The following is a 23,609-nucleotide window of genomic DNA, read 5'->3' as shown; positions in this document are numbered from 1 at the left end:
AGAGGAGGATCAATTCACACTCTTGGTAATTCTTCTTCCAGATCAAAACCGATGAACTATATTCACAAATTATCAGCTCATTTTATTAATGTATCTAATGCCATGCTTAGCTTTTTTTTATAACAGGAAGTGGCAACAATGAGAATAAACACATTTATAGACCATATGCAAGCAAATGGGACAGATTAATTTAGAATGGTCGGGGAATGGATGAGTTGGACCAAAAGGTCTCTTTCCATGCTGTACATCTCTTTGACTTTACATTTGAGTTTTTTAATGCCATTTTACTTGCAGTCACTGACCAATAAATAGCTTGCTGCATTCTATTAAAGTTCAACATATGCCCTGCATTTTGGAGTTCAATCACATTTGTTCATGGGACGTGGGTGTCACTGGCAAGACCAGTATTTATTGCTGTTTGCTGTGGGTCTGCTGTCACATGTAGACAAGACCAGGTAAGGATTATTTCTTAAGGATTATTTCTTCCTCAACTGAGGATTCCCCAGCACCATTGTTGACAGGGCCCTCAACCAGGTCTGATCCATCACCTGCACTTGCGCCCTCACCCCTTCACTTCCCTCCTGCAAAAGCGATAGGGTTCTCCTTCTCCATGTCTACCATCCCACCAACATCCACATCCAAAAGATCATCATTTCCGCCACGTCCAGCGAGATGCCACCACCAGACATATATTCTCCTCCCCTCCCTCGTCCGCCTTCTGCAGGGACTGTTCCCTCTGAGACACTCTGATCCTTCACCCCCAGCACCCCTCACAGCCCCATGGCATCTTGCTCTGCAACTGGTAAAGGTGTAACGCCTGCCCATTTACCTCCTCCCTTCCGAGTAACCAACAGCCCAAACATACCCTGCGGGTGGAGCAACATTTCACCTGCACGTTCCACGATCCAGTCTACTACATTTGCTGCTCACAGTGTGGTCTCCTCTACATTGGGGAAAAGAAGTGTAGATTGGGCGACTGCTTTGCAGAACATCTATATTCTGCTTGCAAAAAAGACCTTGAGCTTCCAGTTGCCTGCCACATTAACACACCACCCTGTTCTCTGGTCAACATCTCTGTCTCTGGCTTGTTGCAATGTTCCAGTGAAGATCAGTGCAAGCTGGAAGAACAACACTTCATTTTCTGCTTGGGGACTCTGCAGCCCTCCTTGCTCAATATCAGGTTCAATAATTTTTGGGCCTAAACCCTCCCATGTTCTAGCCCCATACACCACACACCAGACCTTGTGGCCACATTGCCTGCCATTACACGCTATCTATTGTTAGTCACTAACAGTCCGCACTAACATCTATTTATCCTCCCAGCCTGATTGTTATCAATTCCTTTGTCTATCCAACTGCTCTTCTCTCTTTTTGGCCTCTACCTCCACCTGTTGTTTACTCCGTATACCCTCCCGTCCCTATCTTCTGCATATAAACTGATGTTCTCTCAGCTACTGTCAGTTCTGAGGAAGGGTCACCAGACCCAAAATGTTAACTCTAATTTTTCCTTCACAGATGCTGCCAGCCCTGCTGAGCTTTTCCAGCAACTTCTGTTTTTGTCCCTGATTTCCAGCATCTACAGGTCTTTCAGTTGTTATTAAGGATTATATGCATCGATTATTTGTATTGAATTTAAATTTTAACCATTTGCCGTGGGGATTTCAGTCCTATTCTTTCGAGTTTATTATTCCATTAACATTACCACTAAACAACCGTCTTCCCCCATGATGGAAAAATAGAGAAAAAGTTTACTTTAAGAGAAAAGGCGCGTAGGGAAAATCATATATTCAGATTTCTCTTTCTGCTCCTGGTTATTGCAACTGCTTTGTAGCTGGATCATGGTGGCACCTAATCTCCTGCAATGGAAATACATGTTTCACTATATAAATGCAGTCCAAGCAGAGACAAGCACGGGAATTCCTAGAGGCCTCGTTCTCCACTAAGAAGGCCATCAACAAACACATAGATCTAGACCCTATGTATACACTCCAGTGGGAAGGAAAAACCGAAGTGTGGTAATACAGCTCAACAGACGCCAGATTTTAAATAATGGGCTGAAAAACACAACAGCACTTCATCGGAGGCTGCACTCATGATGTTACCCAGCAGGGTAATGAAATGTCTGCGGAACAACAAACCAGCTCAGCGAGCCAGCCAACCTCAACATCCACACCCCACAGCTACAAATCTACTCTAAATGTTGTTACATACCTCTGGGTAGGCTAGTCCATGCCTCTTGGCTTAGAGACAGGGTTACTACTAATGTACCACACCAACCCACTAAATGTCAACGGTGGTGGGATTTGAACCCATGCCATCCTCACACCTTATTATATTGCCTTATACCACTCAGTTACGCTAATCATGGTATACGCTCAGGCTGGCTGGGAAGAAGACAGGGTTCAGATTAAAGGGCATTAGACGTGGTACTTCAAATGGATTTTAATCTGATATGGCTGCAGTGAAAATGAGTTACCTTATTGTATTGTTCATGAAGGACCACAGAGGAGGACCACACGATTTCACCAAGCGAACCAATGTCTTCTCCTTCCCAGCCTATTACAGGCTCCGTGCGGATTATCTCCTCCAATTCCCTGCGTGACTTGCCCCAAAGCAATTCTGTCTGCAAACATTTAAATACATAATGTGGTCAATGTATAAATATTGCACATTCTTAATCCCTCCAATTTAGAATGATGACCGGTACATTCAAAATGGCTTCACGGCCCAGCTCCTCTGCCCCACATACAACCTTCTTGACTGCTATAATCAGAGAACCCCTACAGCACGGATGCAGGCCATTCAGTCCAACATGTTCACACTGGCCCTCTGAAGATCATTTGACCCAGACTCACCCCTATCCTATCCCTGCATTTCCCATAGCCATCCACTCAGATTATACACCGCTGGACATTATGGAGAAATTTGCATGGCCACACTATCAAACCCACATGCCTTTGAAATATGGAAGGAAACCAGAGCAAACCCACACAGACATTGGGAGAACTGGCAGACACCCCAGTGACAGTCATCCAAGGTTGGAATCGAACCCAGGTTCCTGACCCTATGAGGCAGCCATGCTAACCACTGAGTCACTGAGCCACTCTAGTTAGCCCATCCCTTTCCCCAACTCACTGTTTCTCTGGCTCTGGCCATTTTTGCGCCACCATGTCAGCTGGGACAGCCACTGGCCGCCTAGAAAGTCCTCCCTAAACCATTATACTTTCCAATTACATTACCTTCTTTATGGCCAACCCCAACATCCAGCTCATTTTAGTATTTTCATCTTTGGCTTGGGTTCCATATAAGATATTATTTTAAATTAGCCTTTGCAGAGATATTTTGTCACACTTCCAGAGCTGATGGGATTCGAACCTGGGCTTTCTGTCTCATAGCCAGGCACGCTACTACTGCACCACAAGAGCCAAACAAAATGATCACAGCAGGACTCAAGCTTGCAATTTCCTTAGAACACCACAATGCCAGTCTCCTTACCCATGCCAGTGCCGGGCTCTTTATCCATTTAACCATGCGACCACTGGTCAATGTAAATCTCACTGGCTGCCACATTACTGAGATTTGAACACATTTCCCGTCAGTCTGGGCCTCTGGATTGCTGGTCTGGTAACATACCAGTCTGCGCCACCTCTCTGAAAAGACTTGGGCTCAGTACCCAATTAATACTGAACTCAATTACTTTAAAGCACTTTGGGAAGTATTACTACATCAAAATTGCAGCAAAAATAGAAATTGCAGTTGTGCATTTACCCTGATGAAAGGTGCTTCAGAGAGTGGAATTGAACATAGCAGTAAAGATATTATGCTTCATTTATACGGGACATTGCAGAGACCACAGCATGAATACCATGTACAGTTGTAGTCTCCTGATTAAAGGACAGAGAGAGTTATAGAGTCAGAGTTTACAGCACAGAAACAGACCCTCCAATCCAACTCATCCACGCTGACCAGATATCTCAAACTGATCTAGTCCCATTTCCCAGCATTTGGCCCATATCCCTCTAAATCCTTCCTATTCATATACCCTTCCAGGTGCCTTTTAAATGGTGTAATTGTATCAGCCTCCGTCACTTCCTCTGGCAGCTCATTCCATACACGCACTGCCTTCTGTGTGAAAAAGTTGTCCCCCAGGTCATTTTAAATCTTTTCCCACTCACCTTAAACCTATGCCATCTAATTTTCTCCTCCCCGACTCTGGGAAAAAGAAACACCTTAGCTGTTAAGCCTAACCATGCCCCCCAAGCTTTTAAAAACCTCTATAAGAAAGATCTCCTCAACGTCTGTGCTCCAGGGAGTAAAGCATCAGCCTATTCAGCCTCTCCTTGCAGCTCATACAGTCCAATTCCAGTAACATCCTTGCAAATCTGTGAACACAGTATTCTAAAAGTGACCTCGCCAAGATCCTGTACAGCTGCAACATGCCATCCAAGCTCCTATACTCAATGCACTGACCAATAAAGGCAGGTATACCAAACACCTTCTTCGCCTTGACTATGCACCCACATCCCTAGGTCTCTTTGTTCAGCAACAGCCCCCAGGTTACACCACCAGTTTCGGTGTCATCTACAAACTTACTAACCGTACCTCCTATATTCACATCCTAATCATTTATATAATTGAGAAAATGCAGTGGACCTAGCACTGATCCTTGTGGTACACTGGTCATCTCAGGTTTCCATTCTGAAAAGTAACCTTCTACCACCACCACCACTCTCTGTCTCCTACCTTTTGAAGATATGTTGTTATATCCATTTGGCTAGCTCCCCTGGATTCCATGTGTTCTAAGCTTACAAATAATTCAGAACCTTTTTGAATACCTTTCTGAAGTCCGTACAGACAATATCTACCACTTTACCTTCAATTAACCAACCCTGCACAGCCTATTAATGTGTCAGAGACAATCCTCAGTTCCTTCTCCAGCTAATTGGTCAGGTCACTGAGCTTTTTGGGCAAAAACTTGTGTATTTTCATCCCTATTATCAACAAATCATTCAAAGATGCATTTAATCATGATTTATCTTGCCACATTTACAAATAAAATGAAATACTAAACACAAACTCTTCATGCCTTTATTTTGTTGTTAGTGTTCTTCGCCTTCAGGCAAGCCCTATTTAATTCAAAGATTAAATTATTTACAAGGATAATTCTGCAAAAACTAAACCGTTCACTAGACTGACATGGGAATGACTCAGTTGTTTCTGAGGAATGACTGGGATGGGCTGGGCTTGTTTGCTCTGAAGTCTGAAGAGTCTGAACTGATTTTGTTGAAATTTATAAGCTTCTGAGGAATCTTGACCAGGTGGGCATGCACAAGATGTTTATTTATGTGGGTGGATCTAGTACTAGATCACACTGCTTTAAAATTAGGTGTTGTCCTTTTAGGTCAGAAATGAGGGGAATTTTTACTATCAGACAGTTATGCAACTTTGGAATTTTGCCTCAGAAGGCGCTGGTGTGGAGATGCTGGTGTTGGACTGTGGTGGACAAAGTCAGAAGTCACATGACAGCAGGTTATAGTTCAAAAGTTTATTTGCAATTGCACAAGTTTTCAGAACGCAGAACTCTTCATTAGGTGCAGTGAGAGGGAAGAGTGCACAGACAGAGTTTATAGGCAGAGAGATCAAAAGATCATACAACTTGGTGTGGCTGGAGTGTCAGATAATAAGTCTCTGCAGGTGACTGAGAGTGTTAGTCAGCAAGTAACGTGGTTATAAAGTCAATGTCAGTGCTATGCTGTCATGACAATCAAGCAGAGCGATCTCAGGCCAGACAGTGAAATTTAGGTGTGAGGCCATGTTCCAAATCTCTCTCAGAGTTTTAACTGAGAATCAGGCTGGTTTTATTACAAAAGCAAGAATGTATAAGATGTCACACTGACTGACTGTGACTTTCCACTTTTTTGTCAAAAATAGAATGTATATGCAAATAAACTAACATCTTGGATGAAATGATTCACCTCATAAATTTATGTATGTGTGTGTGTATGTGTGTTGTGTCTGTGTGTGTCAGTGTGAGAGTTTGTGTGTGTGTGTGTGTGTGTGTGTTGTGTGTGTGAGTGTGAGAGAGTTTGTGTGAGTGCATGTGTGTGTGTGAGAGGATCTGTGTGATTGTGCTTGTGTGTGTGTGTGTTTGCATGAGGAAGTATGTGTGTACGTTTGAATGTGTGCGAAAGAGTGTGTGAGAGAGTGTGGGTATGAAAGAGTGTGTGAGCGTGTGTGTGAGAGAGTGTCTGTGAGAGAGTGTGTGTGTGAGTGTATGCGTGTGAGAGACAGTGTAATAAGTAATTCAAAATTGTACCAACTAATTAAGGTAGAGAGATCATAACAATTGATCAAGGTGATGCTGTCAAGACAGGACAGTAAGGAAGATTTTACATGTACAGAACAGTGTGGCAGGATCACCTGTAGTGCAACATGACCCTAACATCACAGTTGAGGCTGTCTTCATAGATATGGAACTTGGCTGTCAGTCTCTGCTCAGTGACTCTGCATTGTTGTGTAGCCCGAAGTCCTCCTTAGAGGACATTTACCGAAGATCTGAGGCCAAATATCCTTGATCACTGAGGTGTTCCCTTACTGGAAGGGAACATACCTGTTTGGCGATTGTTGCGCAGTGTTCATTCATCCGTTGTCTTAGCTTCTGCATGGTCTCCCCAATGTACCATGCCGAGGGGCATCCTTCCCTGCAGTGTATGAGATTGACAACGTTGGCCGAGTCACATGAGTATCTGCTGTGTACGTGGTGGGCGGTGTTCCTACGTGTGACAGTAGTATCCAAGTTGATGATCGGGTAAGCATCCTCCAAGGCGGACTCCGAGATGCACTGAGCTGAGACTGATAGCCAAGTTCCATACCCATGAAGACATGATATGTGACCTTGGGTTCATGTTGCATTACTGGTGACCCCACCACACTGTTCTGTATCTATAAAATCTTCCTTTGTGTCCTGTTTTGACAGCATCACCTTCGTAAATTATTATGATCTCTGTACCTTAATTAGATTGTGCAGTTTTGAATTACTTATTACACTCTCTCTCTCTCTCTCTCACACACACACACACACACACACGCTCACACACACACACACACACACACACACACACACACACACACACACACACACACAATCTTCACGCAAACACGCTTTCACACTCAAGCACAGATACACATTCTCTATCATACAAACACACTCATACACACACTCACATGGACCCTCTCTCACACAAGCACACTCATACACACCCTCTCTCTCACGCACACACACTCACACACAAACTCTCTTACACACATTCCCTCTCATGCATATATACTCTCTCACACCCACACACGCTCTGTCTCACACACAAAAACACAAACTCTCTCTCTCTCTTTCTCCCCCTCCCTCATGTGTGCGCGCACGCACACACACATACACACACACACACACACAGACACACACACACACACGCACACACACACACACACATACACACACACACACACACACACACACACACACACACACACACACACACAGACAAACACACACACATATAAATCTATGGGGTGAACAATATCATCCAAAATGTTTGTTTACTTGCAGATACATTCTATTTTGTTCAAAAAACACACAAATTATAGTCACAGTCAGTCAGTGTGGCATCTTTTAAATTCCTGCTTTTAGAACAAAACCAGCCTGATTCCAGGTTAAAACTCTGAGAGAGATTCTGAACAAAACCTCACACCCCACAATTCAGTGTCTGACCTGAGATATTACCTTTTGTGTATTCCTATCGCTCTGCCTGATGGTCATGGCAGCACAACACTGATATTGACTTCATAAATATTTTTAAGGCAGTGGTAGCTATATTCTTGCTTGTCAAGACAGTCAAGTTCAAAACACAAACAGATCAACCATGATCTTATTGAATGGCTGAGCAGGTTTGAGGAGCTGAATGGCTGACATATACTTCTGCTCTTACTTTTTCTGTTTGAAAACTCTGTGAGAAGTCTGATCCCTAGACCCATAAGAAACTGTTTCAGACAATGCTTTCAACAGGATTTCCAGTTGTGACCAATGTCAGACAAAAACTGTAGTGTTGCTGCAAAATGAGGATACTTCACAGCATCAAAGCTGTAGTTAGCTCAGGCTGAATCCAGCCAAGGCCCAGGATGCCATGATGTCAAACAGCCTATAGGTGGCAGTCTCATTCCATCAGGAAGCAGTGACAAGTAGGCCCGAAACGTTAGCCTTCCCGCTCCTATGATGCTGCCTGGCCTGCTGTGTTCATCCAGCTCTACACCTTGTCATCTCAGATTCTCCAACAACTACAGTTCCTACTATCTCTGAAACGTCTCATGTATACTGTGCCTTTGATGTTGTAATATGTCCCAGGGTTAATCAAAGGATACTTATCAGACAAAATATAACACTGAGCTATGTAAAGAAGTATTGGCATGGGTGACAAAAAGCTGGGTCAGAGGTAGATTTTGAGAGTGCCTCAAAGGTAGAAATAGGAATTGAGCATGTGGTAAGGAATTTTAGAACTTCGTGGTCCTGACAGATGAAGGCATGGCCACCAACAGTAGGAGTGATGAAAACTGGATCTGCTTGTATTTGGAGGAGCTCAGGCATCTTTCTATTATTCATCCAGTGGAATATGGACACTTCTAGCTGGGCCACGATTATCCATCTCTGACTGCTTTTGGGAAGGCAATGAGAGGTGCCTTCGTGAACTGCTGCAGCCCATGTGATGTGCTCCAGCGGTTAGGACGGCAGTTCCAGGAATTTGACACCCCCACCCCCACCCACTCTCCCCACCACCATTGGTAAAAGATTGGTGATAGGGTCCCAAGTCAGGATGGACGGTTTGGAGTGGGCGTTTCCCAAGTATCTGCTACCCTTGCCCTTCTGGTTGGTCAAGATTATGGATTTGTAGGGTGATGTCAAGGGAGGCTTGGTGAGTTGCTCCAGTAAACCTTGTAGATCGCATCCACTATTGCCACTATAATCGGGATGGAGGGATTGAATGTTTAACGTGGTGGTGGTGTTTTTGCATACCTTGTTAGCATTCATTGTTACTAAATTGGCCTCCACAGTTCGATAAGGGACAGGATGACGGATGTGGAAAGGGAGAAACCTGTTGCACAGATGCAGGGAAGTTAATGGTCGAGGAACAGAGATGAAGCTAAGTAGAAACAGTGTTACTCTACTGTCAATGTCTTCATTTTTTTTTTACCCTAAATCAACTGTTCAGTGATGTTAATACACACCTCTGGAACAGATGGGATTTGAATCTATGTCTCAGAGATAGGGGTTGCATTATTGTGCCACAATAGATCTTCTTCAGCAATCAACTTCGAGAACTCCTCACTAATTGAGTGCAAAATTGACAAAATAAAATTGCAATAAAAATATTGGCCCTGAAATAACTCCACGCAGCCTGGTATTCTGTCACCCTTTATTTACACATGCATAGTACATGGAATCTGACAAGCTTGTTTAGAGCCAGTTTATAGCATGAGGAGAATCCCTGAGACTCCTGTTTATATCTGCCATCCAGGACTCCCTGATTGACCCAGGGTGAAAACCCCAATCAGGGAGCTCATCTTCAATGAGATCCACCTGCCAATCTTGTTTCAATCACTACAGGCCTCATCCTCAGTGCCAGATCGAACCAATTGTCACTAATCAGTGGCAAGAACTACAGCTATAATAGGATTAGTGAGGAGTGCTCTCCCCTCTGACTTGGGAGGTTTGATGTTTCAAACTCCACTGTGAAGACACGAATACAATGCCCTGGCCAATGCTCCAATGTTGCGCTGCATGAGATGGCATATTTCAGAGGGGATATTAAATGCCTGTCTGTCTTCTCAGATGGATGCAAAATATCCCATGGCATTACTTTAAAGATTAGCAGGGGAGTCCATTCAGAGAGCCCAGTCAATCTTTATCCCGTAGCCAACATTATTGAGAAGAAGCTAGATGATTTGGGCATTATCGTTGGTGGGATTTTTCTGTTTTCAAGTTGCTTGACATGTTTTATACTATAACAGAGATTGCACTTGAAAAAGTGTACACAATTGGCTGCAGAATGCCACAGGAGGTGCTGAGATTGCAAAAAGCCTGATAAACATGTTCAATGTTAGGTGGGTCTTCTAGCTGCAGGGTTGTAGGCAGCCAATAGGATACTTGGCAGAATCCTTGAAGTCAGACTGATTTCCCCACAGCCATCTTTAGGCAATTCCCAGCTTGGGGTCATTAAAATGACTCGACTAGTTAAACATGAACTGAACTGAGCCCATGAAGCAGGTGTTTCCTTTTTATTAATTTCTGTAGAAGTAGCTTAGTGGTATCATTGGTAGACTATTAATCCGAAAAACCAAGTAATGATCTGGGGGCCTGGGTTCAAATAACACCATAGCAGAAGTTTGAATTCAATAAAAATCTGGAATTAAGAGTCTGAGATGACCACAAAACCATTGTCGATTGTTGGAAAAACCCATCTGGTTCACTAATGTCCTTTAGGGAAGGAAACTGCCATCCTTACCTGGTCTGGCCTACATGTGACTTCAGAGCCACAGCAATGTGGTTGACTCTTAATAAGCAGCACAGTGGCTCAGTGGTTAGCACTGCTGTCACATAGCAATAGGGACCTTGGCTCGATTCCACCCTTGGTTGATTGTGTGGAGTTTGCACATTCTCCCTGTGTCTGTGTGGATTTCCTCCCACATTCCAAGGATATGGAGGTTGAGTATGTTGACCATGATAAATTGCCTGTAGTATCTGGGGATGTGCAGCCTATGTGGGTCAGCCATGGGCAATGTAGAGTTACAGGGATTGGGTAAGGGGATGGATCTGGGTGGGATGCTCTTCGGAAGGGTTGATGTGGACTTACTGGCTGGTCTGGACTGCTTCCACGCAATAGGGATTTATACAGTAACCCTCTGGGCAATTAGGGATGAGCAATAAATGTTGATCTACCTTGTAACACCCGCATCTAGTGAATGAATAACAACAGGGTCACAGAAGTAGAAGCACAGCAAACATTTCATACTAATTTGCAAAGCACCTACAATTAGTCACAACATGGGTTTCCCCTTTAGGAATATTTTTGCAAGCTTCCCCTCCCCTTCATGTTAAAGAAAACAAAAACATATCTTTTGTGGGAATCACTGGCCTGATCAACATTATTGCTTCGAGAAGGCAGTGGTGAGCAATTGTCTTGTACTGTTGCAGCCTGTAGTGGGCGGGGACACATAGATTTTCCATCCATGATGGTTTCATACAACTGATTGGCATTTCAGTGCAGTTGGTACGGAATCAAGCGTCAGATTTTCCCCAATGAGGGAGCAACATGAGTGCATTCGAAAAGTTTTAATGCTAACATGGTGGCTGCATGATCAGACTATGATTTTATCCCAGATTTATTATGTAACTGCAATGTGGAGGTCAGGGCCAACGCCTTACGAGCAGCAACAATATCTAGCATACCTGGGCGAGTCTTAGCCCGTCGTGGGGAGACGTGAGCCCAGCGCTGGGGACAGTGACCCCTCTTGGGGGAGCCCAGCTTGGAGCATCTTCAGGCCCATGGCTCAAGGAAGGACTATAATGATTGACACTTTATTTCTTTATTTTTCTACTTTTATGCTAAGAAGACTGTCGTACTGAATGTTTTAACTTATTTCTTTATTTCTCTATTTCTGTAACTAAGATTTTGTACCGAGCTATCTTGTGCCAAAGATGGCATCATGTGTGGTGACGTTGTGCTTCTCAGTGTTAACTCGTCCCCCATATTTGCCTGCACATTACAAGACAAACTAAATATAAAAAATCTTACATCTAAATGTTTAAGTTAATTCAAATTCCCATAGATGCTGTAGCAAAATTTGAACTCTTGTCCACTAAGCATTAGTCCACACCTTTCAATTATTGGTCCAATAACATGATCCCATTGCTACAGTCCCTCCCTTTGTAATTGTGAGGGACTCATCGTGTTCAATTTTCCAAGAAGTGACAATCCGTTACTCCCTTTTACACAACAAAAGATTGCCGACAAAGGATTCTAATCAGGCCTCCTTCAAGAGTGTAGAGCTGTAGTTCCATTTTGACCGGTTCCTCAGAGAAAAGAACATTTGAGGAAGAGTAACTCACTCCTTTTTCGACAGCATTCAGTTGCTGTATTCTGTCATTTAAAGGCTCAGTGTTCACAGAGTGTCACAAAAACTCAAATTGCTGGAAAAACTCTGCAGATCCAGCAACTTTTGTTTCTGATTCGGATTTTGGCCGTTTTTTTGTTTTATTTCACAGACAGCCACTCGAACAACACTCTCGAAACAGGAAGTACATCAAGTAAATGTGAGGTTATGGTGTCAGGAGTGCTAAGTGGGTAGGGGTTAAGGTATAATGTAGGTAAAGTGCCAAGTGGTTGGGCGTAGTGTGTTAGGTATGGTTAGGGTGTCAGGACTGGGTTGCCAAATGGATAGGGTGCATGGATGTCATGGGTAAAGTAACAGATGAATAAGATGCTAGGTAGATAGGATGCCAAGGGTCAGCTGGCAAGAAGTCAAATAAGTAATTGAGTGTTTAGGGTAGGCCATGACAAGCAGGAGATATTGTGCTCAGTGGGAGGTTGGGACAAAAGAGTCAGCTTGCTGAGGTTAGGAGTGCGTAGTCAAATTTGGTGGTGGAGAGTGAGTTGTGTCTTGAGAGAAGAGGAAAGGTTAGGTCCTGTGGAGGTGGAGGTCAGATGGTAATGGAAGGTGATAGGGTCAGGAGCTGGTGTCAGCCTGGGTGGTGGTGGTGGTGGGAGTTGGGTTGGAGGGGGCTATTGGTGTTGAGGTTATCTCTGGAGTGGATGGAAAATGGGGAAGATGTTAATGCCAGAATAGGGAGAGTATCAGTTCCAGTGGAGACGTTGGGATGGGGGTAGGTGGGTGTTGGATCGAGGCTTGTGAGGGGTCTGAGGGTGGTGTAGCTGAGGGATTAAAGAGGGAATTGGATGAATAGTCATGCAGGAATTAGGCTGTGTATTTAATAGTTTAACTTTATCTGAATGATTATTTACTGATTTCCAATGGAATCCTCCAAAGTCTCTGGTTTAAATGGATATTTACAGATTGTTACGGACAAAGGGGAATTAATTGCTCAGTGGAATGTTTAACTTTCCACGCAATTCCTTCAGAGCTTAGTATGATGGGAATTTTGCAAGGTCTCCATGCACAACTCCCATCTGTGCTTCAGAAATAGTTTAATGGTCATTGAGCAATCTGGGCTATAATATTCACCAGTGGGTGAGGCAGAGTGTGCAGCAAACTGCAGGAAATATCTGTGACTGACCACCAGGGAGCGCAGCTGAGCAACAGAGACAATTCTCAGCCTCCCCACACCGGAAGCCACAGCAAATGGTGTCAAGAAGTTGTCTGCGAGAAGGCCTAAAGATGGAAACTTTCTCTGCATGTTTTTTAAGGTGATGTTGTTTGTGGAAAAATGCTGCTGCACATGAAGTGGTGTCTGATGTAATAATGTGGTTAAACTGAATTGCCAGACACCCGCTGCTGGTGCAGAGGTGTATGAGGCAGTTGGGTCCTTCAATGCCATAAGGGAGATTCACTGCCATCATTGTCCTTTTGGGTTGGGGTCTACAGATGCTGCTTCATCTAATGTGGCCAGGGAAACCCCACCTGCTTCCACACTGTAGGGAGTCTATGGATCAATGAGGCTATTTGTCTTGGAGCAGGATGTCATTCATTGCATCTAGCCATGTTATACTGGATGATAGACATTGTTACCAAGATTACGAGGAGACCTCAATGGTCAGTCTGTCTCCTTCAACATCCAGAGACATCTGCCTTTCCCCACTCAAGTCCTTGTGATATTGTCCAGCTGGGTAGAATGCAATGTGGTCTTCAACATGAACCCTTTCAGAACCACTTACTTTTACAACATGTTAAGAAGGCAAACAGCAAAATCAGCTTAAATACACGCAGTTGTCAAGAACTCTTGTGGAGAAGTGGTGTGTCCCTACCTCTGTGCCAGGAGGCCTGGCTTCAAGTTCCACCTGCTCCAGAGGTATGATAATATTTTTATATAGGTCAGTATAGAAAAGCTGTCTTCAGTCCACCGTGTTATAAAGTAACAGCCCTGCAGTGGAGCCATAATGGGGTGTCTCATCAGCTGATGTTAAACTCTTTGACACTTGTTCTTAAACTAGAACAGCAACAACATGCATTGGTACAGCATCTTTAACATGGATAGAAGTCCAAAGGTGCTTCACGCAAGCAACTATAAAACAAAGTTTGACACTGTGACAAATGTAAGGAAGTAACTAGGGCACATGGCCAAAAGTACTGTCAGTGACACAGGTTTTAAGAAGTGTTAAAAGAGGACACACATGTGGAGAGGTTTCAGGAGGGCATTCTAGAATGTTGGGTCCCCTGGTGGCAGAGTTTGAATCAGAGATATATGGGAGGCCCAAGTTTGACAATTACAGAAATTATGGGTAGTAGCCGGTTGATGGATGCTATATATATATATTGAAGAAATGGATTTTGGAATTCTGCTTATTTGCCCTCCTCTGTTTTTTCAATTAAAGCAAAATATTGTGGATGCTTAAAACAAACATGGAGAATGCTGGAGAAACGCAGCAGGCCTCGCAACATCTGCGGAGCGAGAAACAGAGTTACCATTTCAAATTTAATATGAGAAGGAGACAGCTCTGCAGAAGGGTCATCCTGGGCTCAAAACATAAAACCTGGAAAGTGAAATAGGTTTAATGTTTTGAGCCCAGGATGACCCTTCTGCAGAGCTGCCTTCTTCTCAAACTAGATTTGAAATGGTAACTCTGTTTCTCACTCCGCAGCTGTTGCCAGTCCTGCTGAGTTGCTCCCACATTTTCTGTGCACATTTCCAATCTTTCAATCTTCCTCTCCTGAAGCCAATGACATCCTCTGGGCACTAATTTTTGTCTGGTGAGAAGGCTCTTAAACAAGATCATCACTCACAAACAAGACCTGACCCAACACCCACAGCTGTACAAAATCCAAAAGAATAGGAACAAAGAACAGGAACATTGGTCAAGTCTGTTCCCTCCTTACTGACGCGGCATCCAGTCTATGACTGCTGTTCTGGCAAAGTTCAATTGATTCATCACAGAGCTACGAAGAATCATAGAGTGACACTGGTATAAAGGAAGGCATTTGGCTCATCATATCTATGCCATATCTTTGTAGAACATGTCATCAAATCCAACTTCCCTGTCTTTTTCCTCATAGCCTTGCAAATTTGTTCTCATCTCAATTATCTAACTCTCTTTTGAAAGCCACTATTGATTTAAACATTCTAACTACTCACTGCAAAAAAAAATCCTCATGTCACCTCTGGTTATTTCGCCAAAATCTCTGTCCTCCAGTTCTCTAACTTTCTGCCTGTTGTGATATAAGGTGTGTAATTTGTAGATATTTAAAAATAACTTATTTTGTGTTTTTGCATTTTGAACTAGTGGCATAGTGTCTGAAGGTGTTTAAAGGTTAACTTCTAAATATTGGTGCAGCCATGATAATTTATTTAAAACACAGTTTAAGAGAAAGAGTTCATGGAAACTAATGGGAAATGTGTTTACATTGGGAGAGTTTATGAGTGAACAAAATGAAGATTAAAGTACATTCGGCTTTCAGGTATAAAATTTTGGGACTTAGTGGAGGGAGCATAGTGGATATTCTCATAAAGTGGTTAGCTCAGTTGGCTGGAAAGCAGGTTTGTGGTGTAAAGTGATACCAACAGCATGGGCTCAATTCCTGTGTGTAGCTAAGGTCACCATGAAGATTCTGACCTCAATCCTGCCCCATACCTGAAGCAAATGACCTTTTGGTTAAATCACCACCACCAGTTTTATCTCTCTCGAATGACAGAGCAGTCTTCCAGGTCTACTTTTAGTGGCTATTAAGTACTATGTAAAAAACATACTTTTTATCAAAATTGAATCTGAAGTGTTAATGTGGTCATCCATTGCTACTTGATATCATTAACTTAGTAAAGAATGGTGACAATGAATGTTATATACTTAAGGCATCTCAGAGGGCTCCGATTAACACAACCACAATGTATTCTATGCTGGCAGAGGGGCAGATTTTGCCATGTACCACATAATAACTTTGTTGATTTAGAACCCTATATCTCTCCTAATAGAGGCCAGGCTCCAATATACCTTCTTAATCAAAATAGGCCTGTCATCTTCAATAACCTATGTAACTAAACCCCAGGTTCCTCTGCTCCTACTGCCCCTTCAGAACACACCCATTTTCTATCTTGACTTTCCTCAGTCTTTCCACCAAAATCTATGTCTTCAGGCTTCTCCGCACTAAATTTCTCCCATCATCCCATTCAAATAGCTGCCTCTGTCTTTTTCAGGTCTGTCACTGTCCTCTTTCCATTCAAAGGTTTTCTAAGTTCTGAGTCATTTGCTTTTTATGAAAACCTGAAAGAGGTGATGTCATTGATATAGACTTTAACAAAACAATCCTTGGTCAATTGATACCTTGATATTGAAAAATAAATATGCATCACGACTTTCGATTTCCTGTCACTCAGCCAATTTTGTATTCATCCTACTGGTTTTCCTTCAACTCAATGGCCTTCAATTTTATCAGCATGCTTTTATGTGGCACTTTATCACTGGAATTAATGTTCATTAGACAGAGCACACAGTGACAGAATATAATACAATGTGACAAAATGACAGTCTGCATTCTTGATTATTTTCTTAAGAATGTCATATACTTTTTACCTGCCTTATGGGAAATGTTTCAATGTAAGTCTCTCCCAGTTTGATTCTTGATGTTACTTTGATAAACAGTATAAAGGGGAGTTACTTCCTTGGCCTTTCAAAAACTAAGATTTCAAAATTAGTCCGGGCCTGGAATTTGCCAAATTTCTCCATTTCACCTTTAGAGAATCCTTCCCATAGAGAAAGGCTATCAGAATTTGCAATCTAATAAAAAGTTTTTAAACCACAACACTAAGGCCAAGCTGTCAGCTTAGAGAGGGAATTCAACTCAGGCACTTCAAAGGAACTTCAAAATGAGATCTTAGGATTATTCACAACAAATGTTTCAGAAGTAAATAAGAAAGTGAGGCAGAACCTTTTTAAGATCACCTTACCTTCGATAATTCTTCTAACTGGCTCTCCAATAAAGGGTCACTTGCAGAAAATTGATTCTGAAAGACAAATAGATTGGAGGAATAATCCAATTAAATGGTTTTGAACGAATAGTCATTCTCGGTTCACCATTCTGAAAGCACAGAAATCTAATATTTACTTCTACAGAGTGATTTTGTCAAATTTCTCATTGCAGGTTACAGCAGCCTATCCTGAAAAATTGTTTAAATTGATGTGATGGGGCACATTGTGCCTGGCATTCTCCAATTGTTGAACTCTGTATTGGCAATGTGGAATCAAACCTGTGACCTACTAAGGTAAGAGTACAATCAACTGAGGCAAGCTGATAGTAATGGGAGTGGCTTGTAAAATGTATATATTAAGTAACGTCTTCCGAAGGCAAGGCAGCCCGAGAAATCACGCGACTTACATCATATAGTCATCTTGGAGTCTGAAGTGGAATTTCCTGGGGTTTTTTTCCTTGCACGGATGACACTGGATCAGGTCAATGCCCCCAGGGAGGAACAGGATGGCTACCTCAGCAATGGGAGTGTCCAACAGCTCACCCGCATCATGACGATGCAAGGACATCCCCCAGTGAATGTGGGTGAATGGATGTTGGGTCTACTGGGAATTCTACAAACTCTCAAAATGGGTTTTAAAATTACCAGCATTAGTAGCATCAAATTTACCACGCAATGCTTTTCCATATTGGCTTACCTGGCTAACATCAAAGTGAACCTCCTGTATCTGCAGGACTGTAGGATACCACACTTCAGCAGCTACAGGAAATTGTCAAGCTTGTGGATCCACGGGCGTTCAATTTGGTTGGGAGGTAACAATTGCCAATTTTCACACCTGGGTATTTTGTTGTGTCAAGGCAACTTCACCATCTCTGATGTGAGGGAGGTGTTGGGGCAGGCAACCCTTGTAGCGGACGTTATGTACAGGAACGCTCTCAGGAGACTAATTAACATCTACATCCCAATGGTAAAGACTCAGAGGCTTGCTCGCACTGCTGCTGGTGATGCCCAGGCCGGTCAATCTGGCCGGAGTCTCTAACTACATCATCGATATAGATAGATGGTCCAGAGCGGCTGACAGCAAAGCAGACGCCATGTCGAGATTCCCGATGGAAACAGTTAAAGTTGCCAAGCTGCATGATGTCTTAAGCACCCCTTCAGACGGAGTGCAGTGTAGATCCGACTGGTCTCAGTGAGACAGGTCTATCCACTCAAGGGCAGACTTCCTGTTTGCGATCAGAATGTCCTCAGCCAGATCCACCAAAGTCAAGCCGGTGTTCTTCTCTGACCACTGCAGCCTGCTGGCTGACTGCCACCTACGTGACGACCAGTAGGCCAGCGAGGGAACGTGGAAGCTGAACATGAAATGGCCGGCCCTAGAAAACATTGCGGTGCTGAAAAGGGATTTCACAGGTTGGAGAACCATGGAACCTCTCTTTGAGTCTCCATCAGATCTGTGGGAAACAGCCAAGGGGCACATCAAGGGCTTCTTTATCCTCAAACATGTACAGAAGGTGAGAGACAGATGGGGAAAACTGTCCAAACTCCAAAAACAAAAATGCATAACCTACTCCTGCTGCAGACGATGGGGGTCAATGTCACAGAGGATTGCCAGGAGGTGTCTTCGAGGCCTCTCAGATAATCTTCCTATCCGGGGTCTGCACTGTGGTGCGGAAGGAAACAGAGGTCTCGTGTTTTTTCTCCTAGAAGGTGCACAAGGTTCCCGAAGAGCACTCTCTGCTCAGCATCCCAAAGAACTAGACAGCTTGGTGGCGTCATCTCTGAATAAAATACTGAGGATGAGCAAATCCTTTTATGCCAGACTGTACAACACAAAGACCACAGACAGTGTGACCTCCCAGTCTTTCCAGTCCTCCATCAGAGAGGTCCTGGATGACAGCATGCAGGAAAGACTGGATCAGCTGTTATCTCTGGATGGATTGCAAGGCCCTCAAGTCCCTAGAAAAGAATAAAGCTCCTGGAAGTGATCGCTTACAGGCCAAGCCGTATTCGGCTCTGTGGGACTTGGGTTGGCCAGGACCTGCTGGAGATGTATGACAATATGTTTTTGGCAGGTACCATGTGTGAATCCATGAGGAAAGGTATCATCACCCTCATCTACAAGCAGAAGTGGGAGAAGGAGTGAGTTAGAAATTGGTGACCAATTTCACTGTAAAAGTGGATTACAAAATCCTGTCCACGGTAATTTCCAACTGGGTCAGGTTTGGTCTGGGATTGGTGATTCACCCTCACTAAACCTGCACCATACTGGGCAGGACGGTCTCTGAGCCTTCAATTCATCACGAATACCATCGCCTACATGGGAAACGAGGAGGGTGTACATCTAACTCCTCAGCCCTGGCAAGAAGAAGGTGTTTGACAGAATATCGCACAACTACATGTGGGACATGGCCTCCAAAATGGGCTTTGTGAAGGCAATCCACAATTAGAGTGGACTGCTCTACACTAACATCATTAATACTGTCTCAATCAATGGGTAGGAATCAAAATGCTTCCCGATTTGATCTGGCGCCAGTCTGGGCTGCCCAATCTCTCTTGTCTTGTTTGTGTGTTGTATAGAACCCTTTGCTGAATCTATCAGGAAGGATGCAAGCCTGAGAAGGGTGACTGTTTCAGGTAGCAGAGGCAAGCAGGTCAAAGCCTCCTCAAATGTGAGTAATGTCACTGCTTTCTGCTCAGATTCTCTGTCAGTGCGCAGATTCATGAGCATCTGTGACCTGTTCAAACTTGTCTTGGGAGCCAAGTAATTGAAGCAAGAGTGAGGCTATTAAACAGGCCCAAATGATCCTTCATTCACTTCATTGTCAGGACAGATTATCAGAAAGTGCTGGGAAAATGGTTCAGAGAGGCCAGGGCATGTGCAAAAACTTGATAGGAGTGTGTTGCCAAGATGAGGCAGAAATTGGGTAGATGCGAACACTACTCCTCTCCATTGCAAGTAAAAACCTGGTCATCAGTTGTGAGGTGGTGTCTCTGTTGTTGTATGTGGCACAGTTCTGGTCCATTCCCTGAACTTGGGCCATTGTAGTCACCCAAGCTGTCTTCTAAATTCATCTGGATGCCTAAGATGAACCATGTCTGCAGGGACTCTATATACAAAGGTCTGAATAAGCAGGGGGAAGAACATACCCAATGCTGCCCTCATCCTGATGGCCACCTTTCTGTGCAGCTACATCAATCTGTGCCTTGGTACGCAAACACCAAATGTCACTATGTGCTGAGGCTCTACCTGTCCCTGCAGTTGCAAAGGATGGGACTGGTCTTGGTGCCACGGTAATCTCCACGTATTTGGCCCTTTCTGTACCACCTGTCCTTCATGGAGTAATTTGCAAAGAGAAACACCTTTGTCCACAAGTCCAACAGGAAATGATCAACGTGTAGAGTCCTCAAGATCTTCCATAAAAACGAGAGAGTAGATCCTCTTGGGTTATTCCCTGAGCACACTGTCATTCATTTGGCAGAATGCCTCATCATCAGAACTTTCCAACAAGCACCAAAACATCGCTTGGCTGGTAGTGAGAAGGGCACTACCTGTGAGATCTTTCTTGTATGCCCAAAGGCTCTGCATCACCACTTGCTGCCCATGAAGCGGCTGCAGGGGGAAGGTAGAGACTGTCACACATCTCTTGCTGGGCTGTGCCTTTGCAAGGGAAGTCTGGCGAAAGGTGCAGTAGTTTTCACTGAGGTTTATCTCGAGCCGCTCTGTGCTCTGCGGCTTGCTCCCGAGGACACACCCAAGACGAACAGCACCTGGGGGACCATCAATGCAGTGAAAGATGCTCTTTGGACTACCAAAAATATTTTATTCTTCCAGAGCAAGGAGTTGACTTCGACCAAGTGTTGCAGAGTGGCACATACCAAGGTCCAGGACTACATGTTGAGGGATGTACTAAAACTTGGGACAACTGCTGCCAAACCACAGTGGAGAATGACCACTGTCTGAGGCCTTTCTGCTGAAGCTAGAGTGGATTTATTCAGATATCAGACCCTCCCAGCACCTCAACTGCATGTAAATATGGTCCTGAAGAGGTAAGAAATGCCTTGGATTTGTTTGTTCTACGTATGTTAAAAACTGTGTACAGAATCAAACTGCTCCAGTGACTATGTAAATAAAGATATTTTTATGAATAAAGCATAGTTTTGTATAAAACAATTTTCACACTGTAAGATGCCACAACACGTGGGATGGGTGCACAGTTAAATCTTGTTTACATTTCTAGTGTTGCTGAGGGGAGAAATGACACCCAGGAGAATCCAAGATAACGAAGTGTGGGGCTGGATGAACACAGCAGGCCAAGCAGCATCTCAGGAGCACAAAAGCTGACGTTTCAGGCCTAGACCCTTCCTCAGAAGATGAAGGGTCTAGGCCCGAAACGTCAGCTTTTGTGCACCTGAGATGCTGCTTGGCCTGCTGGTGTTCATCCAGCCCCACACTTTGTTATCTTGGCTTCTCCAGCATTTGTAGTTCCCATTATCTCTCTCACACCCAGGAGAAGCCCTGTTTTTCTTCGAATAATGTTTTAGGATCTTTTGCATCCAACAAAACCACACTAGTAGACCCCAGCTTAATACTTGGTTCAAAAGATGGCTCCTCTGACAATATGGTGTGCTCTCATTGAGGTGTCAGTGAAGCTAAATGCAGAAGTCCCTTTACTGAAAACCCACAACTTCCTTTCTGAAAAGAGGGGGTGTGGCTAATACAACAAAGTTGGCAGTGATGGCCAGGGCACAAAATTGTGAAAATTGAAGAAACATATAGAGCTAAATTAAGGGCCAACATTAAAAATTGTATTGTGCCAGATTTGTATTTCAATGAAAATTCATACGGTGGACCACAGGGTTAGGGTTAGGGTTAGGCTTCGGCTTAGGGTTAGGGTTAGCTTTAGGGTTATGTTGGCAACACTATGGAAAGAGAGTAAAGATTTATACATGTGGCAGAATCTGTGCCTTGATTTGGACAAGACTTCGGGTAAGTGCGCGCTGCTCTTTCTAGTATAGAAAGAGATAGTAGATGACATCTCATTCGTGGTACTTACATAAACAAAAGTCAAAAAGTAATGAACACTTACATCCCCAGAATTTATCAATTTATCCAGCTCCTGTTGCGTGGCAATTTCTCCACTCACTGGAGGCGCAGAGTATCTCCTAGGAAGGAGAGGAACAGAGGCCATATTAATAACTTTTGAGAGCTCTTCTTGAGGTTTCTCAAGGGCATCTTGTTTTCGGGAGCTACTCTGTGATTCTCATGGATTCCATCAGTGAGGAACACAGCCATATAGGATCATTACTTTCTGTGTTTGTGATCACAGTTTGAGATTTTGTGATTTTTTTTTGTGATCACAGTTTGACTTTTTATGCTCTTTATGTGGTACTGTGTGGCTGTGTTCCTTAGTGATGGAATCTGTGAGAATCATAAAGTAGCTCCCGAAAACAAGATGGCCCTTGAGAAACCTCGAGATTGATTTTCTAGAATCTGTTTCAACTTAATTGTGATAAATAACTCGATAAATTGAGCCCTACTATTCCATAAGCCATCACAAATGTGTAATTACCCAACTAGATCATCAAGTTGATCAATATGCCCAATCAACTGCTATTCAAGACAAAATTAAATCACACCAGATTTCATTACTAACAGGGAAATAGCCCTATTTTTTGAGAACAAACCTAATTTTTAACAAATGGTACAGTGGAGGTTGAGAAAGTTGGGAATATCAAGTTTCTACGAATAATGATAACCTACAACCTGTGCTGGATTTCCCACGTAGGGTGCAACAGTCAAAAAGGTACAATGTGAAGTGGCTAAGGAAATTTAGCATACTCACAAGGAGCCTCAGCAATTTTCACAGATTCACCACTGAAAGCATACTCTCTGGGTGTATAACAGCCTGGTAGGGCAACTGCTCTGCCCAGGACAGTAAGAAACTACAGAAGATGGTGTGCACACAGCCCTGACCATCACAGAAACCAACCATTCATTCATGGGCTGCAATTACATGGCTCACTACAGCAGAGAAGTTGCCAACATCATCAAAGACGCCTCTCACTCCAGCAATGCTCTCCTACAACCACTTCTGTCAAGCATAAGATACAGAAGCTTGAACACATGCATCAGCAGATTCAAGAACAGCTTCTTCCCTGTTGTTATTAGACTGATGAATGGACTCTGTAATTTCAAATAATGCTGATCTAGCTAATAAAAAATGAAAGAACTGCAGATGCTGCAAATCAGGAACAAAAACAAAGTTGCTGGAAATGCTCAGCAGGTCTGACAGCATCTGTTAAGGAGAAAACAGAGTTAACATTTCGGGCCCGGTGACACTTCCTCAGAACTGTTGTTAGCTGGGAAAATGTCACTTCATATGCAGAAAATAGGGAGGAGTGTGGGGTTGGGAGTAAACGACAGGATAGA

The 23,609-nt window shown here is 43.5% G+C and overlaps 1 protein-coding gene across 1 annotated transcript in view; it reads right to left on the bottom strand.

Annotated features, from left to right (window-relative positions):
• Window positions 1-23,609, bottom strand: part of LOC125466685 (probable pleckstrin homology domain-containing family N member 1) — a 64,902-nt gene that overhangs the window by 27,300 nt on the left and 13,993 nt on the right. The window contains exons 2-4 of the mRNA XM_048561547.2: window positions 22,267-22,342; window positions 17,156-17,212; window positions 2,477-2,623 (exon numbers count right to left, since the gene is read on the bottom strand). Of these exons, the coding sequence (XP_048417504.1) occupies window positions 2,477-2,623; window positions 17,156-17,212; window positions 22,267-22,342 (280 nt within the window). The remainder of the gene's footprint in view (window positions 1-2,476; window positions 2,624-17,155; window positions 17,213-22,266; window positions 22,343-23,609) is intronic.

This window comes from Stegostoma tigrinum, chromosome 28, assembly GCF_030684315.1.
Source record: "Stegostoma tigrinum isolate sSteTig4 chromosome 28, sSteTig4.hap1, whole genome shotgun sequence".
Lineage (NCBI taxonomy): Eukaryota > Metazoa > Chordata > Chondrichthyes > Orectolobiformes > Stegostomatidae > Stegostoma > Stegostoma tigrinum.
Note: the sequence above shows the minus strand (reverse complement) of the source record. Positions and strands in the feature narration are given on the sequence as shown.